The sequence below is a fragment of the Panulirus ornatus genome, chromosome 5, assembly GCF_036320965.1.
Source record: "Panulirus ornatus isolate Po-2019 chromosome 5, ASM3632096v1, whole genome shotgun sequence".
NCBI lineage: Eukaryota > Metazoa > Arthropoda > Malacostraca > Decapoda > Palinuridae > Panulirus > Panulirus ornatus.
In genome coordinates, this window is record NC_092228.1 from 3184879 (window position 1) to 3208449 (window position 23571).

General features: G+C 39.4%; 1 protein-coding gene across 4 annotated transcripts in view; it reads left to right on the forward strand.

The window, feature by feature from the left end:
* The first annotated feature begins 2157 nt into the window (after window positions 1–2157).
* Window positions 2158–23571, forward strand: part of Asx (Additional sex combs) — a 92715-nt gene continuing 71301 nt past the window's right edge. For 2 of the 4 annotated variants that reach the window (XM_071659322.1, XM_071659341.1), the window contains exons 1-5: window positions 2158–2260; window positions 7169–7428; window positions 15941–16039; window positions 20162–20382; window positions 21281–21884. In XM_071659322.1, coding sequence (XP_071515423.1) covers window positions 15997–16039; window positions 20162–20382; window positions 21281–21884 — 868 coding nt within the window. In that variant the 5' untranslated portion in view covers window positions 2158–2260; window positions 7169–7428; window positions 15941–15996. Of the gene's footprint in view, window positions 2261–7168; window positions 7429–15940; window positions 16040–20161; window positions 20383–21280; window positions 21885–23571 lie in introns of those variants that run through there. The other 2 variants (XM_071659311.1, XM_071659332.1) reach the window with 1 other exon arrangement.

The window sequence follows — 23571 nt, forward strand, 5'->3', positions numbered from 1 at the left end:
TGAAACTAATTTACATATCAAAATGAAAGGAAATATTGGTTATTCATATTTTCTTATAATGAATTAAAAATTTATAAAGGTTTCATGACCTGAGTATTATGCCAAAGATAAATTTCGCGAGTCCTCGTTGTTAGTCTGCCCTTTATCAACTAAGGTCTGACAGTTCGGAAGAACTCTAACTTTGGCCTGATATAAACTTGACTTTAGTATTACGTAATGATTTGACAAGATACATCGAAATCATAGGGAAAAACTTTCCTTCCGCCGGCTCCCATTCAACATTTATCTCTGCCCGTAATAATTGCTGACGTTGTCCGTGAGGCGAAGTGCTCCTTTATCCAATGTAAGTGCAAACACCTCTCCTCTTCATCCACTAATAGGTCCTACTTGTCTTTGGCTAAAGATACCTCAAACAATTTCTGTCACACTACCTCTCCTTTATTTTTCCCCCGACCTGGTAGTACTATAACTGTCTCCAACTTGATATGAATCTGGCATATCCTCATCCCTTGACACTACCCTTAATAAACATATGCCTTCCCTGTAGTCTCTTTTCAAACTGTTGGAAAACCACTTCTCTCTCTCTGGACACAAGCAAGACTTGTGGACCAGATAGCATCAATCCCCGTGTCGAAAGATTATGCTTCTGATCATGCGCCTGAGGTTGCTCGTGTTCCGCTTCTGTTTAAGAACCATCATTTTTCATTCTTCATGTAAACATGCATTGTTCCGTTCTGTCATGAGGAAGGGGGACCCTTCTAACTCCTCAAACTATCGTACTGTTGCATTGACTTCTACCATTTCCAGTCTTCGAATCTCCTCTCACTTTCTATATTTTCAAACATCTTGAATCGCTCAGTCTTCTCTCTGATCATCAATATGGTTTACGCGAGACAAAATCCATTGTTGATATATGTTCTGTCTCCCTCACGTGTGGTCATCATGCATGAAGGATTTTGGAGAACCCTGTGTAGTGGCCCTTGATACATCAAAAGCTTTTGACAGGGTACATCATTGGGGGTCTCATATCCAAAGTCCCCTCTTTTGGTCTTCACTGTCTTTATTCCCTCATATTTAGCTTCCTCTTTGGTCTGTATATTTCAATAGTTGTTGATGGATCAATCTTTTCTCCTTTCCCATAACGATTAACATCATTGTTCCTCAAGGTTGAATCTTGTCTCCTACACTCTCCTTACCATTACCTTTTTTCAACAGATGGCCAATGACCCTCGTCTTATGGCGGTTTAACGACACATCCACTCACCCATCTTTTGAAGGATCACTCACTCTTAGCACAGAGACCCATCTTTTGAAGGAGCACTCACTTTTATTGGAAAAGTTATTAAGATTCGGTATGTATGATCCGACTTCCCTTGGAATCTTGCTGTCTCTCTCGGTTCCTTTTCAGTTATAAGTTTTTACTTATTTATATTCTATTATCTTATCTAGAATCTAACAAACTGTCATAGTGATAAGTAATCTAATACGATATTCTTTTAGCACCTTTTGATTTAAGACAAGAAGTTAGTTCTCCGGTAGGCCTACCAATCCCTCTTTCATCCACTTAAAATAGTGTCGAGTGTTTCGACAAATTTTCTGAATATACAGTATAACATATGACCAAGGATACATATCTTATCATCTACATTCGTTATTGACCTCATACCTGTGTTTTCTATAGTAGCTTAAACGTCCTAGCTAGTATGTGTGCGTGTGTGTGTGTGTGTGAGTGCGCGCACTTGTGATGTAATATGCCTCTAAGGTGATTCGTTGTGTTCATGAATGTTTCTTGTCAGCACATGTAAGTCCACATATTTCCATCGAATTTCTGTCCGTACCGATAGGTTATCGAGTAGTATCTGAAGCTATTATAGTTTGTAATGTTGTTTATTTTTATTTTGTTCTCAGTATTCGTACATTTAGACTGTTATCGTCCATCAGTCATGTGGTTTATAGTAAACAAATAGGTGAGCAATGATTGTGCAAAATTCTTCTTAGTGGCCTCTTTGAATGATTATCTTTGGTAAAGATCGAAGATCGTTTCTTACTTTCGTATTATTTTAATGCAATTAGGAAATTATAGATTGACTGTAAGCAAAATTAGAGGAGAGAACGCAAGGGAAGGCTCCCTTGTTTTCTTTGTTTTCCCCCTGGCGGTGAATATTGGAAGTAGAGGAAACGCATCAACAATGGCTGACAATTTGTAGTAGTCTTGACTGTGTTTCGCCCTCAATATGACCCTCATGCTGTTATGCCACAAGTACGTGTTGTGCTGCTCTACTGTTACACTCTTAACTGAACTTGTAGTACATTTTTTATTATCTGTAAATCATGATGGAAGGACCAAGGCGGTAGTCATTTACTAATGGGAGGAGGCTTGGCAGATACAGTATATTGCTTTTGAGAGGAAGTTGCAGCTCTTTATAGTTGATGGAAGGGAGCCTGATGTTCTTGAATTGGTGCTAGGAAAGGGTAAGGGCTTAGCAACTTGTTTTCGGGTATTGTAGTATCGTTGTTAATGAGCAAGCCTGCACTTAATCGTGCTTGGGATGGTAGATAACTGCTGGGAACTGTTTTCAGATCCTGATATTCCTCTGTTTGAATACAACTGGGAGGTATAATTTATTATCATTATCTTGAGAAACTGAGCTGTGCTCCTATGGTGTACTGGAAGGGAATTGGCACTGTTGTATTCCTGCTATGAAAGGAATAATGTTTGCATTATCACGAAAACTTCTTATGGAGTTGGACAGATTCGTTAATTGTAACCGAATTCCTGCACATTTTAGATACATTAATTATGAACACTGATTGATAGGTGATTTTTAATTCAGAGGGTAATGAAGTGCTAGCTTAAGGACTCCACTGATATAGGGTTTGGAAGGAATGTGTGTGATTGGATTTGTATTAATTACATTAATGGCATTGGCTAGGAAGTTTGAATTGGAACGTTATTTAATAAGTCTTGGTTTCTCTGTATCACGGTGCTTTGGATTTTGGTTCTATTTTACAATGCTAGATTAGTGGGTGATTTATCACGTTTTCTTCACATCCACATAAGTTCTGAATTTTGAGTTTAGTTTGCAATGTCAGTGTAGTGTTTACATAATATAATAACAGTTGTGGAATATTGAATTAGATACAGTGATAGTATTGAGGGTTATGTGTATTAAGGAAACTGTTGATTTGAGTAATGTAAAAGTGATATGTTTGCAAAACATTAGCATTAAGCAGTGTAGAATTGAGTATTATACTGCAGAATGTCAGGGTTAGTTGATGTTAAAGTTAGGAATATACTTTTGAAATGTGAGTAGAATCTATGAAAACCTTACCTGACCTCACTTAGTAGCCAAATTAAGAGTGGAAATTTACCAACAGCAAATTTGTCTCCTCTTGGGAATTACATTGCTATTTGTTGTTTGCTGATAATCTTTTGTAATTTTTATGGTGCACTCATAGGTTTGAGTGGTATATTTTGACTAATAGAATATTAAACATGATAGAGCTTTACTGTAAGGTTACATTAGGTTTTATAGGTTCTGTTGATTTACTATGGAGTATTATGTGCATTTACTGTAATCATCCTCACATTTTTCCAGTTCTACTACTTTTGTTGTATTTAGTATCATTCAGTGAGACAGTGCTGTAGTTCATGCTTGCAGCTGTTATTGTGTTATATGAATACAGCAGTGGTATTGTAGAACAAGTTAATACTAAATCCAAAGCTAATAGTGATGTGGAACTTAGCTAGACTTGTACCATGTGGTGTTTAGAGAATACACCAGATGTGGAGCATGAATTTTATAATTGCATTTTATCATGCAATATAGAATAAGGCAAAGTTGTGAGGGATATGTACGTCAGGTGAAATATGGAGTTATTTAAAGTGTAGTAGGTAAATTGTATAAGAAATATGAAACCTATAAAAACCACCTAATCCTACTTAAAAGCTTAAAATGGTAGGTGAAATACAATCATTAAGTTCCTCTGCTCCTGAGGATTGCATGTCTGTTTGTTAAATCACATGGTACATACCAATGGTTGTAACTGGTATTTTTCAACTAGAATATTGAACATTAAGATAAGCCTTGACTGCTAGGGAGGTTATGTGAAAATTTCTTTGTTTAAATTTCTTTTTTTATATAAATGTATTGTGCAAATTGCATGACAACTTTTACATTAATTTACCCCACACATTCCGTTATATACTCCTAATTTCTTGTATGATATTGTTAATGCATATTTTGCTTAAATTCATTCTTCACAACTCTTGTATTTTCCATGCTTGATAGTAGCATTGCAGAGCAAGATCATCCAGTATTCAAAGTTGATAGCAATGGTGACAGTGGGCGAGGGGTATATGCTTGGGAAAATGTGGGATGAAGGTAAGTGAAACACTTCTAGAATCCAACAAAACTTATTAAACAATATTGATATAACTTCACAATGGTATCAGCTCTGATTTTGTTGTGCAATGCTAATGAAGTGTGTAGAGAATGCAAAGTTATGGAGCATGATTTGGATTCCTTACATGATCAACTTGTCTCACACCACATTTGGTCCTTGGGCATTTGATTTTATTCATGTTTACCCTCTTTTGTTCTTTGCATCCAAGGTCCAAGACTCACATCCATACAACACTGTTACAACCTCTGTACCATTAAGCATACCCACCTTTGACCTAACAGACACTGAACTCTCCTTCCACATCCTCTTCAATGGACCCAGAATCTTAGGCCCCTATTTCCCAACCTTAGCTTCCATGGTTCCATCAACTGTCATATTCTCTATGAGCTACCAAAGGACTCTACTTCCTCCAGGATTATCCAATTAAAATTCAAATGCAAACCATCTTGTCTTACCCTTTTTACATCTCATTACATTATTAGTGTTCATATGAAGTACTTTCATTTATCATACATTCTCCTCATCTTGGATGCCTGCCTTTAGAGTTTCTCCCCAGAAGATGCTCCCAGAGGTGTCATGTACATTATCTGCGAACAGTATGGACTCGCTTCCCAGGCCCCCTTACCCTAAGCATTTTGAAACCCTGTCTTTCATTATAATACCCTTGCATTTATCTCCCTCACCACCCCATTCATGAACAGATTAAGCAGCCTTGGATTAAGAACCACCTGCCCTCCTTCTCTTCTACTGAAACGCATGGTGTATTCATATAGATTCCTCTCAGTATATTTAGTAGCTTTCCTTCTACACCATATATTCATAACACTTTTCATGAGACATCTCTGTCAACCTTGTTATGTGCTTTTTCCGCTTATAGTTCCTTCTCATTCTCTAAGTAGTTTTCACACAGTTTTTTTGAAGCAGTCAATTGGTCCACATGTCTTCTACCACTCCTGAAGCCACTTTGCTCCTCCTCATTATGATGTTAAGTGCGGTCCATCACCTGTTCAATAACCATTATCTCTCAATATATCAGGTATACTCAACAGGCTTATACCACTTTGATGGAAGCATTCATTTATGTCTCCTTTGCTTTAAGATAAGGGCACTGTATATACATTCTGCAAGACACCTTACCTGTGGTGATGGATATGTTGAAGGTCTTAATAAATCAATCAACAACAGTGTCACCTTCTTTCTTGAGAAACTTGAGTGCAGCTCAGTTCACTCCAGCTGTTTTGCCACACTTTGCCATGTGTGATGTTTACACCACCTCTTCTCTTTTCACCAAATCATTTGCCATAACATTATCTCCATGTACCACCTCATCCCAAATATGCAACATCTGCCACCCTATCATCGAACACATTCACCAGTTCTTGGAATACATATTCCATCCCTTTTTCACCTCTTCTGTACCTCTTTCCGCATTCCTGTTGATTTTTCTCAGTTTTTATCCTATTTTTTGCTTCATTCTCCTCATTTTTCACTTTCTGGTACAGTTTCAAAATCTTTTTGAACTTCACTGATACTCTCCTACCCTGTTTCTCATTTGTCTTGTATTTTAATTCCTGTACCTTCCTCTTGACTCCTCTCTTCTTTTACATCTCTCAGTCTCTTGCACTCCTTCCCTGCAGATGCCATCCACACACCTCTCTTTTGTCTTTCACAGGTGATTTAACTTTCTCATCCCACCTCTCAATACTCTTTCTCATATTCCTGCATCAAACCTTCATAACATACACTTCACTTGCTTATGTAAGCACTGCTTCCCAAAATACCTTCTACTTCTCTTCCACTCCCCTTGTTTCATTCATTCTAACTTTTCACCACTTTTAAATCAGTCTCACTTGGTTTCTCTGCACCGTGGTCTCTTTTCCAAGCTCATTTTAAGCTCTTCCTTCCCAACCATCATCAATCCATTTTCAGCAAACTATGATAGCAGTTCTCATTTTTCATTTTTACTGGGTACCCTGTGCACCTTAGTTATACCCTCATCTGTTACATACCCTGCTCTTGTATTCAAATTCCCCACCTTAAGGACTTGACCTCTCACATCAGAATTGCTTAAACACTCACTCAAGTCCTTCAAGAACATTTCCCAGTCTTCCTCACTCCTCTGACTATCAGATGATATGGTCTGATTTTGATCTCGCTTCCATAAGCTTTAATACAGCTTCACAAATCCTCCGTCATCAAAAGTGCCACCCCTTCATTTACTCTGATCCTTGTACTTAGTTTCACTCGGAGTGAAAACATCTACGTTACTCTTTGCAAGTAAAGCATCTGTTTTCTCCCTTCTTGTCACACCCATTCACATACAGACACCCAAGCCAAAGCCTTTGAGGAGAAATTATCGCATAGCTCCTTGTTTTTTTTTTTTTCTTAGAAAGTTATGATGTAAGGAGGGAAGAGTCCCAGGCCTCTGCTTCCTCCCATTAGTTGCCTTTTACACCAAAGATTGGTGGATAGTTTTCCTACTACCAGACCTCAGTGGTAAAGGAGATTTGTGATTAAAGGAAAAAGAATCATAAGCATGTTGTTGAGTGTTATGTTTGAGATGGAGAGATTTTCTGTTTGTAGATTGAACTCTAGCAACCCTTGTGTATATGAGGCTAAAGAGAAAAGACAGCAACCTGGGCTGGTTACTTTTGTTTTTCAAATATAGTTGAATTATTTTAGATTATGATTAAGGAGGGAGGGGGCAGAAATTTTCCACTTTGTTTGAACCTTATATATTTTGTTTATATGTCTTACACAGGTATGTGTTGTTCCGAATTTGGCAAGCTGCTAGGTATCACTGCCACTGAAAAGGCCATTGGAAAGGTGTGGATGTTTTAATGAATTACACAAGAGAGCCACAAATATTAAATCTTCAGATATTTGTTTCAAGCATGTGGTGTGATGGCGACTTCAAAACCACTTGAAACAAGCACCCTTTACAGAGACAACTTACAAAGCATCCAGAAAGTTTATTATCTTGAAAACCTGAAGGATTCTGACTGTTTGGATCCTTATGAGGTAGGCAGTCACATAACTGACATCCATCATGTTATCAGATTTTTTACATTTTAGTTGGATGATAGAATTTTAGTTCTAATGGTGGTTAGACCAATACATAAGATGTCGGCAAGTAACAGGTCTTTACAGCACATTGATAGACGAAACTTCTGTTTCCTTATCTGCTATGAACTTTCTCACATATGCCATCTTCCTCTGTCAGGTATGTTTTGTGTAGAAATGACTAGTATTAATTTCACAGATAACATGAACAATTTAGTTTGATCTCTTATCCAGTCCTCAATTGCTGATTGACACTGTTCATTGATATGGACACTGTTCATAGATACTTGAATATACTTATACTTCCCAATTCATTTCAACTTAGTAACTCCTCTAGTCATGTATTTAAGTGAGGTGAGCAACTTCTTAAGACATAAATGTAAGTATCAAATTTCTGTCTTGTGCTTGAAGGCTTCCCAATGGGCATGGATGGTTGCCAAGTTAACAGTGTGTTAGGATATTTCCCTATGGTCAGTCACCTTCTAGCCATGCCAGAGGAAACACCAGGTTGAAGATAATCGTGAATTACTTGTCCATGAGGATCTGTCTTTGGATCATTTTAGGAATGATGTTATAGACATTTAACTCTTAAAGCATTGAAAGTGACAAGGTGAGGCATCGATAACGGTTCCTAGTGTAAGTGAAGCCAGTATTGTCAGCAGTTGCCAAAGAAATAAAGCTTCTTCACTTTTTCATTGTTTTGATATTTATATGATTATTTATCTTTGAGTATTATGGTAGAAATCTTATTTTAGTTTTACAAGCACACGCACGACCTTAAAGGAGCAGGTAAAAGAGATAGTATTGGTGTGTGTGTCACTTCTCTTTGCCAGATTCCCTGCTCTAAGGAGTCTCAATTATGTATTGTTATTTACCTCACAGCATTACTCTAAGAATAGATTTTTATTTATAGATATATTTTTTTGCTTATTGGCCTCCACGAAATAGATATGTTTGTATTATAATGGGAGATAGAGAAAGAGGAGATATTGTTATGTAATTAGATGTTGTTCTGAGTCAAAATAATCTAGAATTGAAGCTTGACCATTCTTTCATGATTTTGATATTATTTGTATTACAGGTTGAGTATCCCTTATCTGAAATGCTTGGGACCTGAAGTGTTTCAGATTTTTTTTTATTTTGGAATAGTTGCGTATACATAATGAGATATCTTGGGGTGGCACCCAAGTTTAAACACAGAATCTATCTATGTTTCATATACACCTTATACACATTGCCTGAATGTAATTCAAACCATGTTTTTAATCATTTTGTGCATGAAAAAATTTTGTTTAACACTGAACCACCAGCAAGCTAAGGTGTCACAACCTCAGTCACCCATGTTGACAGTCTGTGGTTGTTTGGCATCACCTTCATTCCTGACTCTTGAGTTTATACGCTACTGATAAGCAATCATTTTCTTACATATACTCACCTATAAGTACTTAACAGTAAAAAATATGAAATGTCATTAATACGTTGAAAAAAATAATGTGTTTAGGTATGGAATTTTCCACTTGTTACATCATGTTGCTGCTAAAAAGTTTCATATTTTGGATTTTCGTATTAGGAATGCTTAACCTGTATTAGTAACCTTTCTTGAGTGTTATAATGGTGACTCTTATTCCTTTCTTTCATTATCTCATTATTATGTGATCAGTCGCATAATACACTATTACAGATGACAGATAATAATAGATATGATTGAATATGGCCAATTTTTCATCAGACTCTGGTGTTACCTCATTCGTGTAGGAAATAGCAAGTGCAAAAAAAAATTTCTATTTATCCTACCCTTACGTTACTAAATCAAACCACCTCACACCACAAATTGCCCTCAGAAAAAAAAAAGAAAAAAAAAAGGATTCTTTTCCAATGCATCCACCCTCCTCTGTAAAACCCTATTCAAAGTCCAAGCCCTGCAACCATATAATATTGTTAGAGCTACTGTTCCTTCAGACATACCTATTTTTGCTCTCCAAGATAATGTTCTTTCCTCCCACACATCCATCGCTTCCAGAACCCTTGCCCCAACCCCCACCTTGTGACTCAGTTCCGCTTCCATGGTTCCATTCACTGCTAAGTCCACTACCAGAGATCTAAAACACCTAACTTCCTCCAGTTTTTCTCCATTCAAACTTATGTCCCAGTTAACTTATCCCTGAACCCAAGTGAACCCAGTAACCTTGCGCTTATTCACATTTACTTCCCATGTATTCCTTGCATGTTGTAGAAGGTGGTTAAAGGGGGCTGGAAACCCTTCCCTTCTTGTATTTAAATTTCTAAAAGGGGAACAAAAGAAGGAGTCAAGCAAGGAGTGCTCATCCTATTTGAAGGCTCAGATTGGGGTGTCTGAATGTGTGTGGATGTAACCAGGATGGTCAACGTGCTGTCATTGGACTGAACCAGGGCATGTGAAACGTCTAGGGTAAACTATGGAAAGGTCTGTGGGGCCTGGATGTGGAAAGGGAACTGTGGTTTCAATTCATTACACATGACAGCTAGAGACTGAATATGTATATGTATGTATATGTGCATGTTTGGGGATATATATATATATATATGTGGATTTGGAGTGGGGAGGGGGAGCTGTGGTTTCGGTGCATTATTACATGACAGCTAGAGACTGAGTGTGAACGAATGGGGCCTTTGTTGTCTTTTCCTAGCGCTACCTCGCACACATGAGGGGAGAGGGGGTTGTTATTCCATGTGTGGAGGGGTGGCGATGGGAATAAATAAAGGCAGACAGTATGAATTATGTACATGTGTATATATGTATATGTCTGTGTGTGTGTATATATATGTGTACATTGAGATGTATAGGTATGTATATTTGCGTGTGTGGACGTGTATGTATATACATGTGTATGTGGGTGGGTTGGGCCATTCTTTCGTCTGTTTCCTTACGCTACCTTGCTAACGCAGGAGACAGCGACAAAGCAAAACAAATAAGATAAATATATATATATATATATATATATATATATATATATATATATATATATATATATATATTTTTTTTTTTTTAATACTGTGTCGCTGTCTCCCGCGTTTGCGAGGTAGCGCAAGGAAACAGACGAAAGAAATGGCCCAACCCCCCCCATACACATGTATATACATACGTCCACACACGCAAATATACATACCTACACAGCTTTCCATGGTTTACCCCAGACGCTTCACATGCCTTGATTCAACCCCCTGACAGCACGTCAACCCCGGTATACCACATCACTCCAATTCACTCTATTCCTTGCCCTCCTTTCACCCTCCTGCATGTTCAGGCCCCGATCACACAAAATCTTTTTCACTCCATCTTTCCACCTCCAATTTGGTCTCCCTCTTCTCCTCGTTCCCTCCACCTCCGACACATATATCCTCTTGGTCAATCTTTCCTCACTCATTCTCTCCATGTGCCCAAACCACTTCAAAACACCCTCTTCTGCTCTCTCAACCACGCTCTTTTTATTTCCACACATCTCTCTTACCCTTACGTTACTCGATCAAACCACCTCACACCACACATTGTCCTCAAACATCTCATTTCCAGCACATCCATCCTCCTGCGCACAACTCTATCCATAGCCCACGCCTCGCAACCATACAACATTGTTGGAACCACTATTCCTTCAAACATACCCATTTTTGCTTTCCGAGATAATGTTCTCGACTTCCACACATTCTTCAAAGCTCCCAGAATTTTCGCCCCCTCCCCCATCCTATGATCCACTTCCGCTTCCATGGTTCCATCCGCTGCCAGATCCACTCCCAGATATCTAAAACACTTTACTTCCTCCAGTTTTTCTCCATTCAAACTCACCTCCCAATTGACTTGACCCTCAACCCTATTGTACCTAATAACCTTGCTCTTATTCACATTTACTCTTAACTTTCTTCTTTCACTCACTTTACCAAACTCAGTCACCAGCTTCTGCAGTTTCTCACATGAATCAGCCACCACATATATATTTTTTTTTTTTTTTTTTTTTTTTTTTTATACTTTGTCGCTGTCTCCCGCGTTTGCGAGGTAGCGCAAGGAAACAGACGAAAGAAATGGCCCAACCCCCCCCCCCCCCATACACATGTACATACACACGTCCACACACGCAAATATACATACCTACACAGCTTTCCATGGTTTACCCCAGACGCTTCACATGCCTTGATTCAATCCACTGACAGCACGTCAACCCCTGTATACCACATGACTCCAATTCACTCTATTCCTTGCCCTCCTTTCACCCTCCTGCATGTTCAGGCCCCGATCACACAAAATCTTTTTCACTCCATCTTTCCACCTCCAATTTGGTCTCCCTCTTCTCCTCGTTCCCTCCACCTCCGACACATATATCCTCTTGGTCAATCTCTCCTCACTCATTCTCTCCATGTGCCCAAACCATTTCAAAACACCCTCTTCTGCTCTCTCAACCATGCTCTTTTTATTTCCACACATCTCTCTTACCCTTACGTTACTTACTCGATCAAACCACCTCACACCACACATTGTCCTCAAACATCTCATTTCCAGCACATCCATCCTCCTGCGCACATCTCTATCCATAGCCCACGCCTCGCAACCATACAACATTGTTGGAACCACTATTCCCTCAAACATACCCATTTTCGCTTTCCGAGATAATGTTCTCGACTTCCACACATTTTTCAAGGCTCCCAAAATTTTCGCCCCCTCCCCCACCCTATGATCCACTTCCGCTTCCATGGTTCCATCCGCTGACAGATCCACTCCCAGATATCTAAAACACTTCACTTCCTCCAGTTTTTCTCCATTCAAACTCACCTCCCAATTGACTTGACCCTCACCCCTACTGTACCTAATAACCTTGCTCTTATTCACATTTACTCTCAACTTTCTTCTTCCACACACTTTACCAAACTCAGTCACCAGCTTCTGCAGTTTCTCACATGAATCAGCCACCAGCGCTGTATCATCAGCGAACAACAACTGACTCACTTCCCAAGCTCTCTCATCCCCAACAGACTTCATACTTGCCCCTCTTTCCAGGACTCTTGCATTTACCTCCCTTACAACCCCATCCATAAACAAATTAAACAACCATGGAGACATCACACACCCCTGCCGCAAACCTACATTCACTGAGAACCAATCACTTTCCTCTCTTCCTACATATATATATATATATATATATATATATATATATAAGAAAGAGACAGGAGGTCAAGAGAAAGGTGCAAGAGGTGAAAAAAAGGGCAAATGAGAGTTGGGGTGAGAGACTATCAGTAAATTTTAGGGAGAATAAAAAGATGTTCTGGAAGGAGGTAAATAGGGTGCGTAAGACAAGGGAGCAAATGGGAACTTCAGTGAAGGGCGTAAATGGGGAGGTGATAACAAGTAGCGGTGATGTGAGAAGGAGATGGAATGAGTATTTTGAAGGTTTGTTGAATGTGTCTGATGACAGAGTGGCAGATATAGGGTGTTTTGGTCGAGGTGGTGTGCAAAGTGAGAGGGTTAGGGAAAATGATTTGGTAAACAGAGAAGAGGTAGTAAAAGCTTTGCGGAAGATGAAAGCCGGCAAGGCAGCAGGTTTGGATGGTATTGCAGTGGAATTTATTAAGAAAGGGGGTGACTGTATTGTTGACTGGTTGGTAAGGTTATTTAATGTATGTATGACTCATGGTGAGGTGCCTGAGGATTGGCGGAATGCGTGCATAGTGCCATTGTACAAAGGCAAAGGGGATAAGAGTGAGTGCTCAAATTACAGAGGTATAAGTTTGTTGAGTATTCCTGGTAAATTATATGGGAGGGTATTGATTGAGAGGGTGAAGGCATGTACAGAGCATCAGATTGGGGAAGAGCAGTGCGGTTTCAGAAGTGGTAGAGGATGTGTGGATCAGGTGTTTGCTTTGAAGAATGTATGTGAGAAATACTTAGAAAAGCAAATGGATTTGTATGTAGCATTTATGGATCTGGAGAAGGCATATGATAGAGTTGATAGAGATGCTCTGTGGAAGGTATTAAGAATATATGGTGTGGGAGGCAAGTTGTTAGAAGCAGTGAAAAGTTTTTATCGAGGATGTAAGGCATGTGTACGTGTAGGAAGAGAGGAAAGTGATTGGTTCTCAGTGAATGTAGGTTTGCGGCAGGGGTGTGTGATGTCTCCATGGTTGTTTAATTTGTTTATGGATGGGGTTGTTAGGGAGGTAAATGCAAGAGTTTTGGAAAGAGGGGCAAGTATGAAGTCTGTTGGGGATGAGAGAGCTTGGGAAGTGAGTCAGTTGTTGTTCGCTGATGATACAGCGCTGGTGGCTGATTCATGTGAGAAACTGCAGAAGCTGGTGACTGAGTTTGGTAAAGTGTGTGGAAGAAGAAAGTTAAGAGTAAATGTGAATAAGAGCAAGGTTATTAGGTACAGTAGGGTTGAGGGTCAAGTCAATTGGGAGGTGAGTTTGAATGGAGAAAAACTGGAGGAAGTGAAGTGTTTTAGATATCTGGGAGTGGATCTGTCAGCGGATGGAACCATGGAAGCGGAAGTGGATCATAGGGTGGGGGAGGGGGCGAAAATTTTGGGAGCCTTGAAAAATGTGTGGAAGTCGAGAACATTATCTCGGAAAGCAAAAATGGGTATGTTTGAAGGAATAGTGGTACCAACAATGTTGTATGGTTGCGAGGCGTGGGCTATGGATAGAGATGTGCGCAGGAGGATGGATGTGCTGGAAATGAGATGTTTGAGGAAAATGTGTGGTGTGAGGTGGTTTGATCGAGTAAGTAACGTAAGGGTAAGAGAGATGTGTGGAAATAAAAAGAGCGTGGTTGAGAGAGCAGAAGAGGGTGTTTTGAAATGGTTTGGGCACATGGAGAGAATGAGTGAGGAAAGATTGACCAAGAGGATATATGTGTCGGAGGTGGAGGGAACGAGGAGAAGAGGGAGACCAAATTGGAGGTGGAAAGATGGAGTGAAAAAGATTTTGTGTGATCGGGGCCTGAACATGCAGGAGGGTGAAAGGAGGGCAAGGAATAGAGTGAATTGGAGCGATGTGGTATACAGGGGTTGACGTGCTGTCAGTGGATTGAATCAAGGCATGTGAAGCGTCTGGGGTAAACCATGGAAAGCTGTGTAGGTATGTATATTTGCGTGTGTGGACGTGTGTATGTACATGTGTATGGGGGGGTTGGGCCATTTCTTTCGTCTGTTTCCTTGCGCTACCTCGCAAACGCGGGAGACAGCGACAAAGTATATAAAAAAAAAAAAAAAAAAAAAAAAAAAATATATATATATATATATATATATATATATATATATATATATATATATATATATATATATATATATATATATATATATGTGTGTGTGTGTGTAAGTGGATGGGCCATTCTTTGCCTGTTTCCTGGCGCTACCTCACTGACACTGGAAACAGCAATCAAGTATAATATTATGTTTGTGTGTGTGTGTGTTAAAAAGCTGTGGGATTATGATGTAACAAAATAGTCATCATTATTTAACCTCCCAGTGATCTAGAACTCAAGATTGTTAATTTTCCAATTGTTCTGGTGTTATTATCATTTACCTCTTTATGAGTATTATAGTAGAAGTGATTCATATTCATTTGCTACATTGTTTTGTTATTGTATTATCATTTTCATCTTTATGAATATCATAGTAGAAATGATACATATTCCTTTGCCCCATTGTCTCATTATTTGTAATCAGTTACATATTAGGTACCTCACATTATTACTATGGAAAGAAATATTGTTTAGATTATATTATCTTATCTGCTTCTCAGAAGTAAAGATGCATATTTTAGAATGGGAGAGCAGTGAAAGGAGAGAGAAGTTATTTGGAGTGTGAGTTTGAATGGAAAGAACTTGAATAGGTGGAGAGTTTTAGAGAGCTAAGAGTAGATATTGCAGACTAGAACCACGGGAGTATGTGTCACCTGCAATTGCAATGTTACCATGCGACATATCCTTGTGGAATGCCAAAAATAAAGGACTCTCAAGAGTCAGATATGAATTATGTAATGATAAGGGAAGAATAAAAGTATTCTTGAAGTTTTAGACAATAATGCTATTTTAAAGAGAGTAATTAATTTTTGAAAGAAAACCAAAATGTATATCTTTTCATGGAAGGAAATGCTTAATAACTATTAGGCTCTAGGACTTTATGAGTTCCACAGAATCAAATCAACAATGGGTTGAGAGGCATTTACCTCACCAGTAAAGTATGGGGTTAAGAGATTTCCAACCCTTGGAGGCCCAGAATATCTCTCATGGCTTGTGTAACATCTCTTTAGAAAGTGTTTTTCATACTTAAGATTAACATTCTTTGTCTGAAAAAATTTTATATTGTATTTCAATAGTCACAATGAAGGCCAACAAAAGCAAATGTCCTTTGAAAAGGTGGTTTATATTTCTAATATACCAATGGGGATTTAAGGGTATAATAAGTTTTGTATGATTTGCTAATTGATTATTATATTCCATTGTCAGGTGAGGTGTTTAAGGAGTGTGGTGGTGGGGAAAGCCAGGTCAGTCAATGTGGCCTTATGGAGACACTAGCAGTGCCTGTCTCGGATCCACCCCTTCACGGTTCGTATAATTCATCTACCCTCTGCCTTACAAGCTTATCTGAAATGAGTTATGGTTACTGTATTAATACTGATAAGTTATTTATCTGAAGTTGTATCTAAGGAGTAAATTTAGTAGGTTTGGCATGTAATAGGTGTGTGGTCTAACTTACAGTACCCCCTATCCTGCTATGTATCCTAACTCTTTTCCTTGTGATCTTGCACAAGGGCTTAACCAAAAATTGGAAACCAAGTGTCATGCCACGATACAGAGAAATTTAGCATGAAAATTTCCATCACTGGTCTGGAGGTGTGTTCACTCTCAGAAGGATGAGATGTAAAATTGGAGTGAACATGCAGATGGGTGTGAGGCATGCAAGGCATAGGACAAAGTACAGTGATGTGGTATGTATGCATATGATGTATATTAGTATGTCTTGATGTTTGTGGATGTAACCAGTAAGGGAAAAGGGAGAGATAGGTGGTATGTTTAAAGAAGGAAACTAGGATATTTTTACTCTGAATGAAACTAAGCTGAAGGGTAAGGGGAAAGATTAGTTTAGAAATGTTACCTCCTGCTTCAGCAAGGTAGCAACAGGAAAACAGACAAAAATGGCCACATTCGTTCACACTCAGTCTCTAGCTGTCATGTGTAATGCACTGAAACCACAGCTTCCTATCCACATTAAGGCCCTACAGACCTTTCCATGGTTTACCCCTGACATTTCATATGCCCTGGAGTGAAAAAGAGTTTGAGCAGTCGGGGCCTGAACTTACAGGAAGGTGAGAGGCATGCAAGGAATAAGGTTGATTGGAATGATGTGGCATACTAGGGTTGACATGCTGTCAGTGGACTGAACCAGGAATGGCCTCAGCTGCCTGTGCCATTTCAGCTAGCATAAAAGAAAAAGGTCAAGAGGAAGGTACAGAGGCTGAATAAAGGACAAGTGAGAGGTGGTGTGAGAGAGTAGCTTCAAACTTTAGAGAAAAAAGAAGTCTTTTGGAAGGAAGTGTAGAGAGTGAGAATGAGAGAACAGGTGGGAGCATCAGTGAAAGAATACATTTAGAAATGGTAATAGGCAATGAAGAGGAGAAGGAGAGATTATATTTAAGGACTGCTGAATGGCTAAGATGATGAAGTGGCAGACATGGGGTGTTTGGGATGTAGGAATAAAAGAGTAAGAGTGTCATGGCAGATGAGTTCGTTGTAAGATAAAAAGTGGTAAAAGCTTTGCATGAGATAATGTGGCAAAGTGACTTCAAGTGGATGGGATTGCAGTTGAATTTTCAAGAAAGGTGCTGACAGTGTTATAGATTGGTTAACTAGGAACTGCACAGAGGAGAAAGAGAGTGACATTAAGAAAAGAAATAGAAATTGCATTTAGGCATTGTTGAATACAGTCTAGTTTCTGCTTCTATCATTCTAAGTTATTGTACAGATTTGAATATGAAAGATGTGCACATGTGTGAGAAATAGAATGAGTAGGGTGAAAAGGGGAGGAAAAGTGAATTGAAAGTAGTGTGGAATCATCAGGGAAAGAGTGAATAAGGTTTGATGATGAAGACATTATTTGTGGCAAGAAAAAAGAGATTAGGTGAGAGGACAAAATCGTGAGGGACACCACTATTGGTAGTTCTAAGTCCATCAAAATTTGTTGCAGTGGACTGAGTGTAGAGGAAGTTATGTGTTAGGGATCAAAGAGAAGCAGAGAAAACAGAAAGTAGACTTATGCCACACCCAATCAGATATTTTGGAGTTGTCATGTTCCATGGTGAATCATTCACCAAAATCATTGATGGATGAGGACCAGAGATAAGTCACATGGGAGGGATCACAAGTAGACCTTGTACAACGAAAGCCATATTGGTGATCAGAAAGAAGGGAATGGAGTTATACATGTTAAAGAAAAAGAAAGGCAAGGAGACTTTCAAAGACTTTGGAAATAATTGAAGTCTGTTTGGAGACTCCACTTATGCCAGCAAACCCAATATTTTGGCAACTATAGGTATTTTGTTGTGAGTGGTGGGTAAGCCTACCCACTTCAGTTTATGTATTTTACTCTTTGTTAGAATATATTTGACTTTATTTATATACAATATTTTGTGGTTAAAAGGCATGGTGTATGGACTTGGGAATTGGTGTATGGACTTGGGAATTGATGTTCGTACACACGACTTGACCTGAATGTTCTGCTTTCATGGATTTGACACTCATCTGTATTGTTAATAGAAGGGACATCAATCTACTTGATTATTTTCACTGATATGGTCCACTTGTGGGCTTCCTCTATAAAATGAACTTCTTGTTCATACTCTACTATTTTTGTGATAGCTCAACAGTTGTTTGCATGAAGATCAACTCTTAATCCTGTGTTATTTGTGGAGGAAGTGAATCTGTTGCACTATTGATGTGCTAGTAGAAGTTCAGCTAAAAGGTAATTTGTTAGAGTAAGGCTGTCCCTCCAATAAAGTGTATGAATTTGAATTTTTTTGTAATGTGTACTTGTGTTGCACCAAGTACAGAGAATGTATGTAAACATCAATTAAGTTCTACATCTTACACAATTTTAACTTGTTGGCCTGACACAAAGCTATTTTTTTTTTTTTTTTTTATACTTTGTCACTGTCTCCCGCGTTTGCGAGGTAGCGCAAGGAAACAGACGAAAGAAATAGCCCAACCCCCCCCCATACACATGTATATACATACGTCCACACACGCAAATATACATACCTACACAGCTTTCCATGGTTTACCCCAGACGCTTCACATGCCTTGATTCAATCCACTGACAGCACGTCAACCCCGGTATACCACATTGCTCCAATTCACTCTATTCCTTGCCCTCCTTTCACCCTCCTGCATGTTCAGGCCCCGATCACACAAAATCTTTTTCACTCCATCTTTCCATCTCCAATTTGGTCTCCCTCTTCTCCTCGTTCCCTCCACCTCCGACACATATATCCTCTTGGTCAATCTTTCCTCACTCATTCTCTCCATGTGCCCAAACCACTTCAAAACACCCTCTTCTGCTCTCTCAACCACGCTCTTTTTATTTCCACACATCTCTCTTACCCTTACGTTACTCACTCGATCAAACCACCTCACACCACACATTGTCCTCAAACATCTCATTTCCAGCACATCCATCCTCCTGCGCACAACTCTATCCATAGCCCACGCCTCGCAACCATACAACATTGTTGGAACCACTATTCCTTCAAACATACCCATTTTTGCTTTCCGAGATAATGTTCTCGACTTCCACACATTCTTCAAGGCCCCCAGAATTTTCGCCCCCTCCCCCACCCTATGATCCACTTCCGCTTCCATGTTTCCATCCGCTGCCAGATCCACTCCCAGATATCTAAAACACTTCACTTCCTCCAGTTTTTCTCCATTCAAACTCACCTCCCAATTGACTTGACCCTCAACCCTACTGTACCTAATAACCTTGCTCTTATTCACATTTACTCTTAACTTTCTTCTTCCACACACTTTACCAAACTCAGTCACCAGCTTCTGCAGTTTCTCACATGAATCAGCCACCAGCGCTGTATCATCAGCGAACAACAACTGACTCACTTCCCAAGCTCTCTCATCCCCAACAGACTTCATACTTGCCCCTCTTTCCAAAACTCTTGCATTTACCTCCCTAACAACCCCATCCATAAACAAATTAACAACCATGGAGACATCACACACCCCTGCCGCAAACCTACATTCACTGAGAACCAATCACTTTCCTCACTTCCTACACGTACACATGCCTTACATCCTCGATAAAAACTTTTCACTGCTTCTAACAACTAACAACTATTTATTTGTGTTATTTTGTTAGATCACATGAAAGCTAACAACTTCCCAGCTTGAAACATCTCAGACTAGTTAACAAGTTTAATGAAACTGTTTCCCTGTGACTCAGGGCTACCTCATCAACAAATAACTGTCAAGCTCTGTGAAAGTTCATTTTTGTGTTGTCATTAACAGCACAAGCAGATGCATCTTACTGCTAGAATACTATAATGTTAGTTTTCTCTTAACATTATAAGTTGTTACATGTTAATGCAAATCTGTTTTTAAAAGAAATTATTTTAGTAATGAATGCCTCATCAAAACTGTAGTTAGTCACATATGAATTACCAGGTGAGGACGAAGAGGCAGACCAGATGGGAGATGTGCCTGTGGATGCAGCTGGCAGCAGTGGGGGGGACGAAGCTTGTCAGGTGGCGGGTAGTGTGGATGAGGAGCGCACGGCACCGAGCAATAGCATCAGCCAGCCATTGGAATTGCTGCCTCATGTGGATGATACCGCCATAACTGTATCCTTGGAGCCACCTGATCTCTCTCCTGGATTAGCACATAAGGTAATTACTAATATCTGGATTCTTGCATGAAAACAAGATTGTACCAGAAGGTCAAATATAGCGATGATACTGGATTAGCACACAGTTCAAATACTCATATCGAGGGTCTTGCACTTAAAGAGTTGTTGTACATAAAAGTTAGAGAGTGCTGTGGCCTGACTTAGATTGTTGTCAAATCTGATTCACTAGCTGTTATGCTTCAGGAATAATGCTACACCATATAAAATGCATATTGATGCACATATTTGACTCAAATAAAATAACTTTTGGTGACCTTTTTTAATATAGATTATTGCAGTACATCTTTACATTCTTCTGGTTTTAACATTGTCTCCTTTTTTGATTTTCATTATATTTCACATAGTTTACTTTATTGATTGCAGTAGTTGTTTAGGATTGGATATTATGATGCATTCTTTGCTTGAACTGCTAAGCTTTAGAATTTTTTTCCTTCTTTTGTCTTTCCCTCTTCATATCACCTTTGTTCCTTTAAGATTCATGTCTACAAATTGTTGCCAAACACTTTTCTTTCACCTGAGATGGCATTGATTGGAGCAATGTCTTTTGTCATTTACTTGAAAATAAAAGTTGATGAAATAAAGTTGAGGATTTCAGAGTAGTAGCTTTGCCTTTGGAAACTGGGTTTCATTACCTCTTTTAATGAAACTTCACAATGTAACACTTTCTTGGAACATTAAACAAAGGAGTGGTGTATCATGGAGGAGTCATTTACAAGTCGATACTTGTAAGAAAAATTATAAAACAAAATCAGCATTATAGAATCATATTCACAGTAAGCATTTATGCTTGGCTGTCTGCTAGGTGTACGTTCCTCTTTTACCTTGGATAAGATGATGCTTTAAATTTATAGATATTAATTTTAGCACACTCACCACAGGTAAATGGTGCTGTTGTTCGACGCGTGTCTTATCCAGGTGCAGCTGGCAAGCACGCTTTACGACAACAAGCCCGCAGACGACGACGCAATACCTCTATTGCAGCAGGAAATTCTCCGCCTATAACTCGTGTCACCATGAAGACAGTTGCAGCCACATCTCCCAACCCTACTTCTCAGCCTGTCCAGCCAGTATCTGCCACTACGACCACCACAACCACCACCATCACCACAATTACCACCATTACAACCATCACTACTACAACTACCACCACTACCACCACCACCACTGCTGCCTGCGCATCACCCATACCACCCCACACTGATGTAAAATCTCCAGCCAATATTTTACCAACCACCCCATCTCCACCCATGTGCAGAATGGGTAGTAAAATGACTCATTCTCCCACTCAGTATTCCGGAGCAAGATTGAGTAATAAGGCCTGTTCACCAAGTAATCACCATCCTTTACATGGAACAAGGGTTAGCTCTCGAATAGCTAACAATGCTGCTACAAGTGGAACACATCACAATTCTAGCTTGTCTGTGCAAGCAGGCCTGCCCCAAAATGGTACTTATTCCAGCACTATCTCCTCAGGCTCTCAGGGTAAGTCACTTTTTGTTGTTTGATCTTTTCATGTGTTGTTTATTGTTAAAGAAGTAATATTCCAAAAAAGGCCCAGTCCTCTGTTCTTAACGCTACCTCGCTAACGCGGGAAATGGCGAATAGTTTAAAAGAAAAGAAATATATATATATATATATATATATATATATATATATATATATATATATATATATATATATATATATATATATATATATCCCTGGGGATAGGGGAGAAAGAATACTTCCCACGTATTCCCTGCGTGTCGTAGAAGGCGACTAAAAGGGGGAGGGAGCGGGTGGCTGGAAATCCTCCCCTTTTTTTTTTTTCCAAAAGAAGGAACAGAGAAGGGGGTCAGGTGAGGATATTCCCTCTAAGGCCCAGTTCTCTGTTCTTAACGCTACCTCGCTAACGCGGGAAATGGCAAATAGTATGAAAAAAAAGAAAAAAAGAATAGAAACAGAAATATATATTTTAAGCTACTGTTAGGTCAGGATCTGGTGGGTAATAGAAGGATGTCCTGCTTGCACTTATTCATCCATTTTACTGATCGATATTGTGTAAAGTGCAAAACACAGTATCCCCTGCTTTTGATTCATCTGAATTTTTTCATTGATTTGGGTGTTACTTAACATACAAAAACAACTTAACCGTTTCTCTCAGGGTAGGTTGGTCCCGCAAGCCTTGAGAGAATATAATGGATCCTTTGAGTTGGAAACCTTAACCCTCTTTTCATCTGATAAAGTTGATGCCTCAAACCTCTTGTTAACCACCGATTCAAAGCTAGTGGCTGACTGAATTGGCCCAAATGTGCCCAGTAATCAAACAGCAACCTCCACTCTGTGTTGAAACATCAGTTCTAAGGTCTTTGTTACTGACCTTTCTCACAGTTCTGTTTTCTTTTTATCTCAGCTTCTCTTGCCCTGCCATGGATGAATGTACTTCTCAGATTTGGTTAGGGTGTGGTTTATTATGCTGTTAAGTCAGATGAATTATACATTTATTTATTTATTTATTTATTTTTTTTTTTTTTTTATACTTTGTCGCTGTCTCCCTTGTTGCGAGGTAGCGCAAGGAAACAGACGAAAGAAATGGCCCAACCCACCCCCATACACATGCCTTGATTCAATCCACTGACAGCACGTCAACCCCGGTATACCACATTGCTCCAATTCACTCTATTCTTTGCCCTTCTTTCACCCTCCTGCATGTTCAGGCCCCGATCACACAAAATCTTTTTCACTCCATCTTTCCACCTCCAATTTGGTCTCCCTCTTCTCCTCGTTCCCTCCACCTCCGACACATATATCCTCTTGGTCAATCTTTCCTCACTCATTCTCTCCATGTGCCCAAACCACTTCAAAACACCCTCTTCTGCTCTCTCAACCACGCTCTTTTTATTTCCACACATCTCTCTTACCCTTACGTTACTCACTCGATCAAACCACCTCACACCACACATTGTCCTCAAACATCTCATTTCCAGCACATCCATCCTCCTGCGCACAACTCTATCCATAGCCCACGCCTCGCAACCATACAACATTGTTGGAACCACTATTCCTTCAAACATACCCATTTTTGCTTTCCGAGATAATGTTCTCGACTTCCACACATTCTTCAAGGCCCCCAGAATTTTCGCCCCCTCCCCCACCCTATGATCCACTTCCGCTTCCATGGTTCCATCCG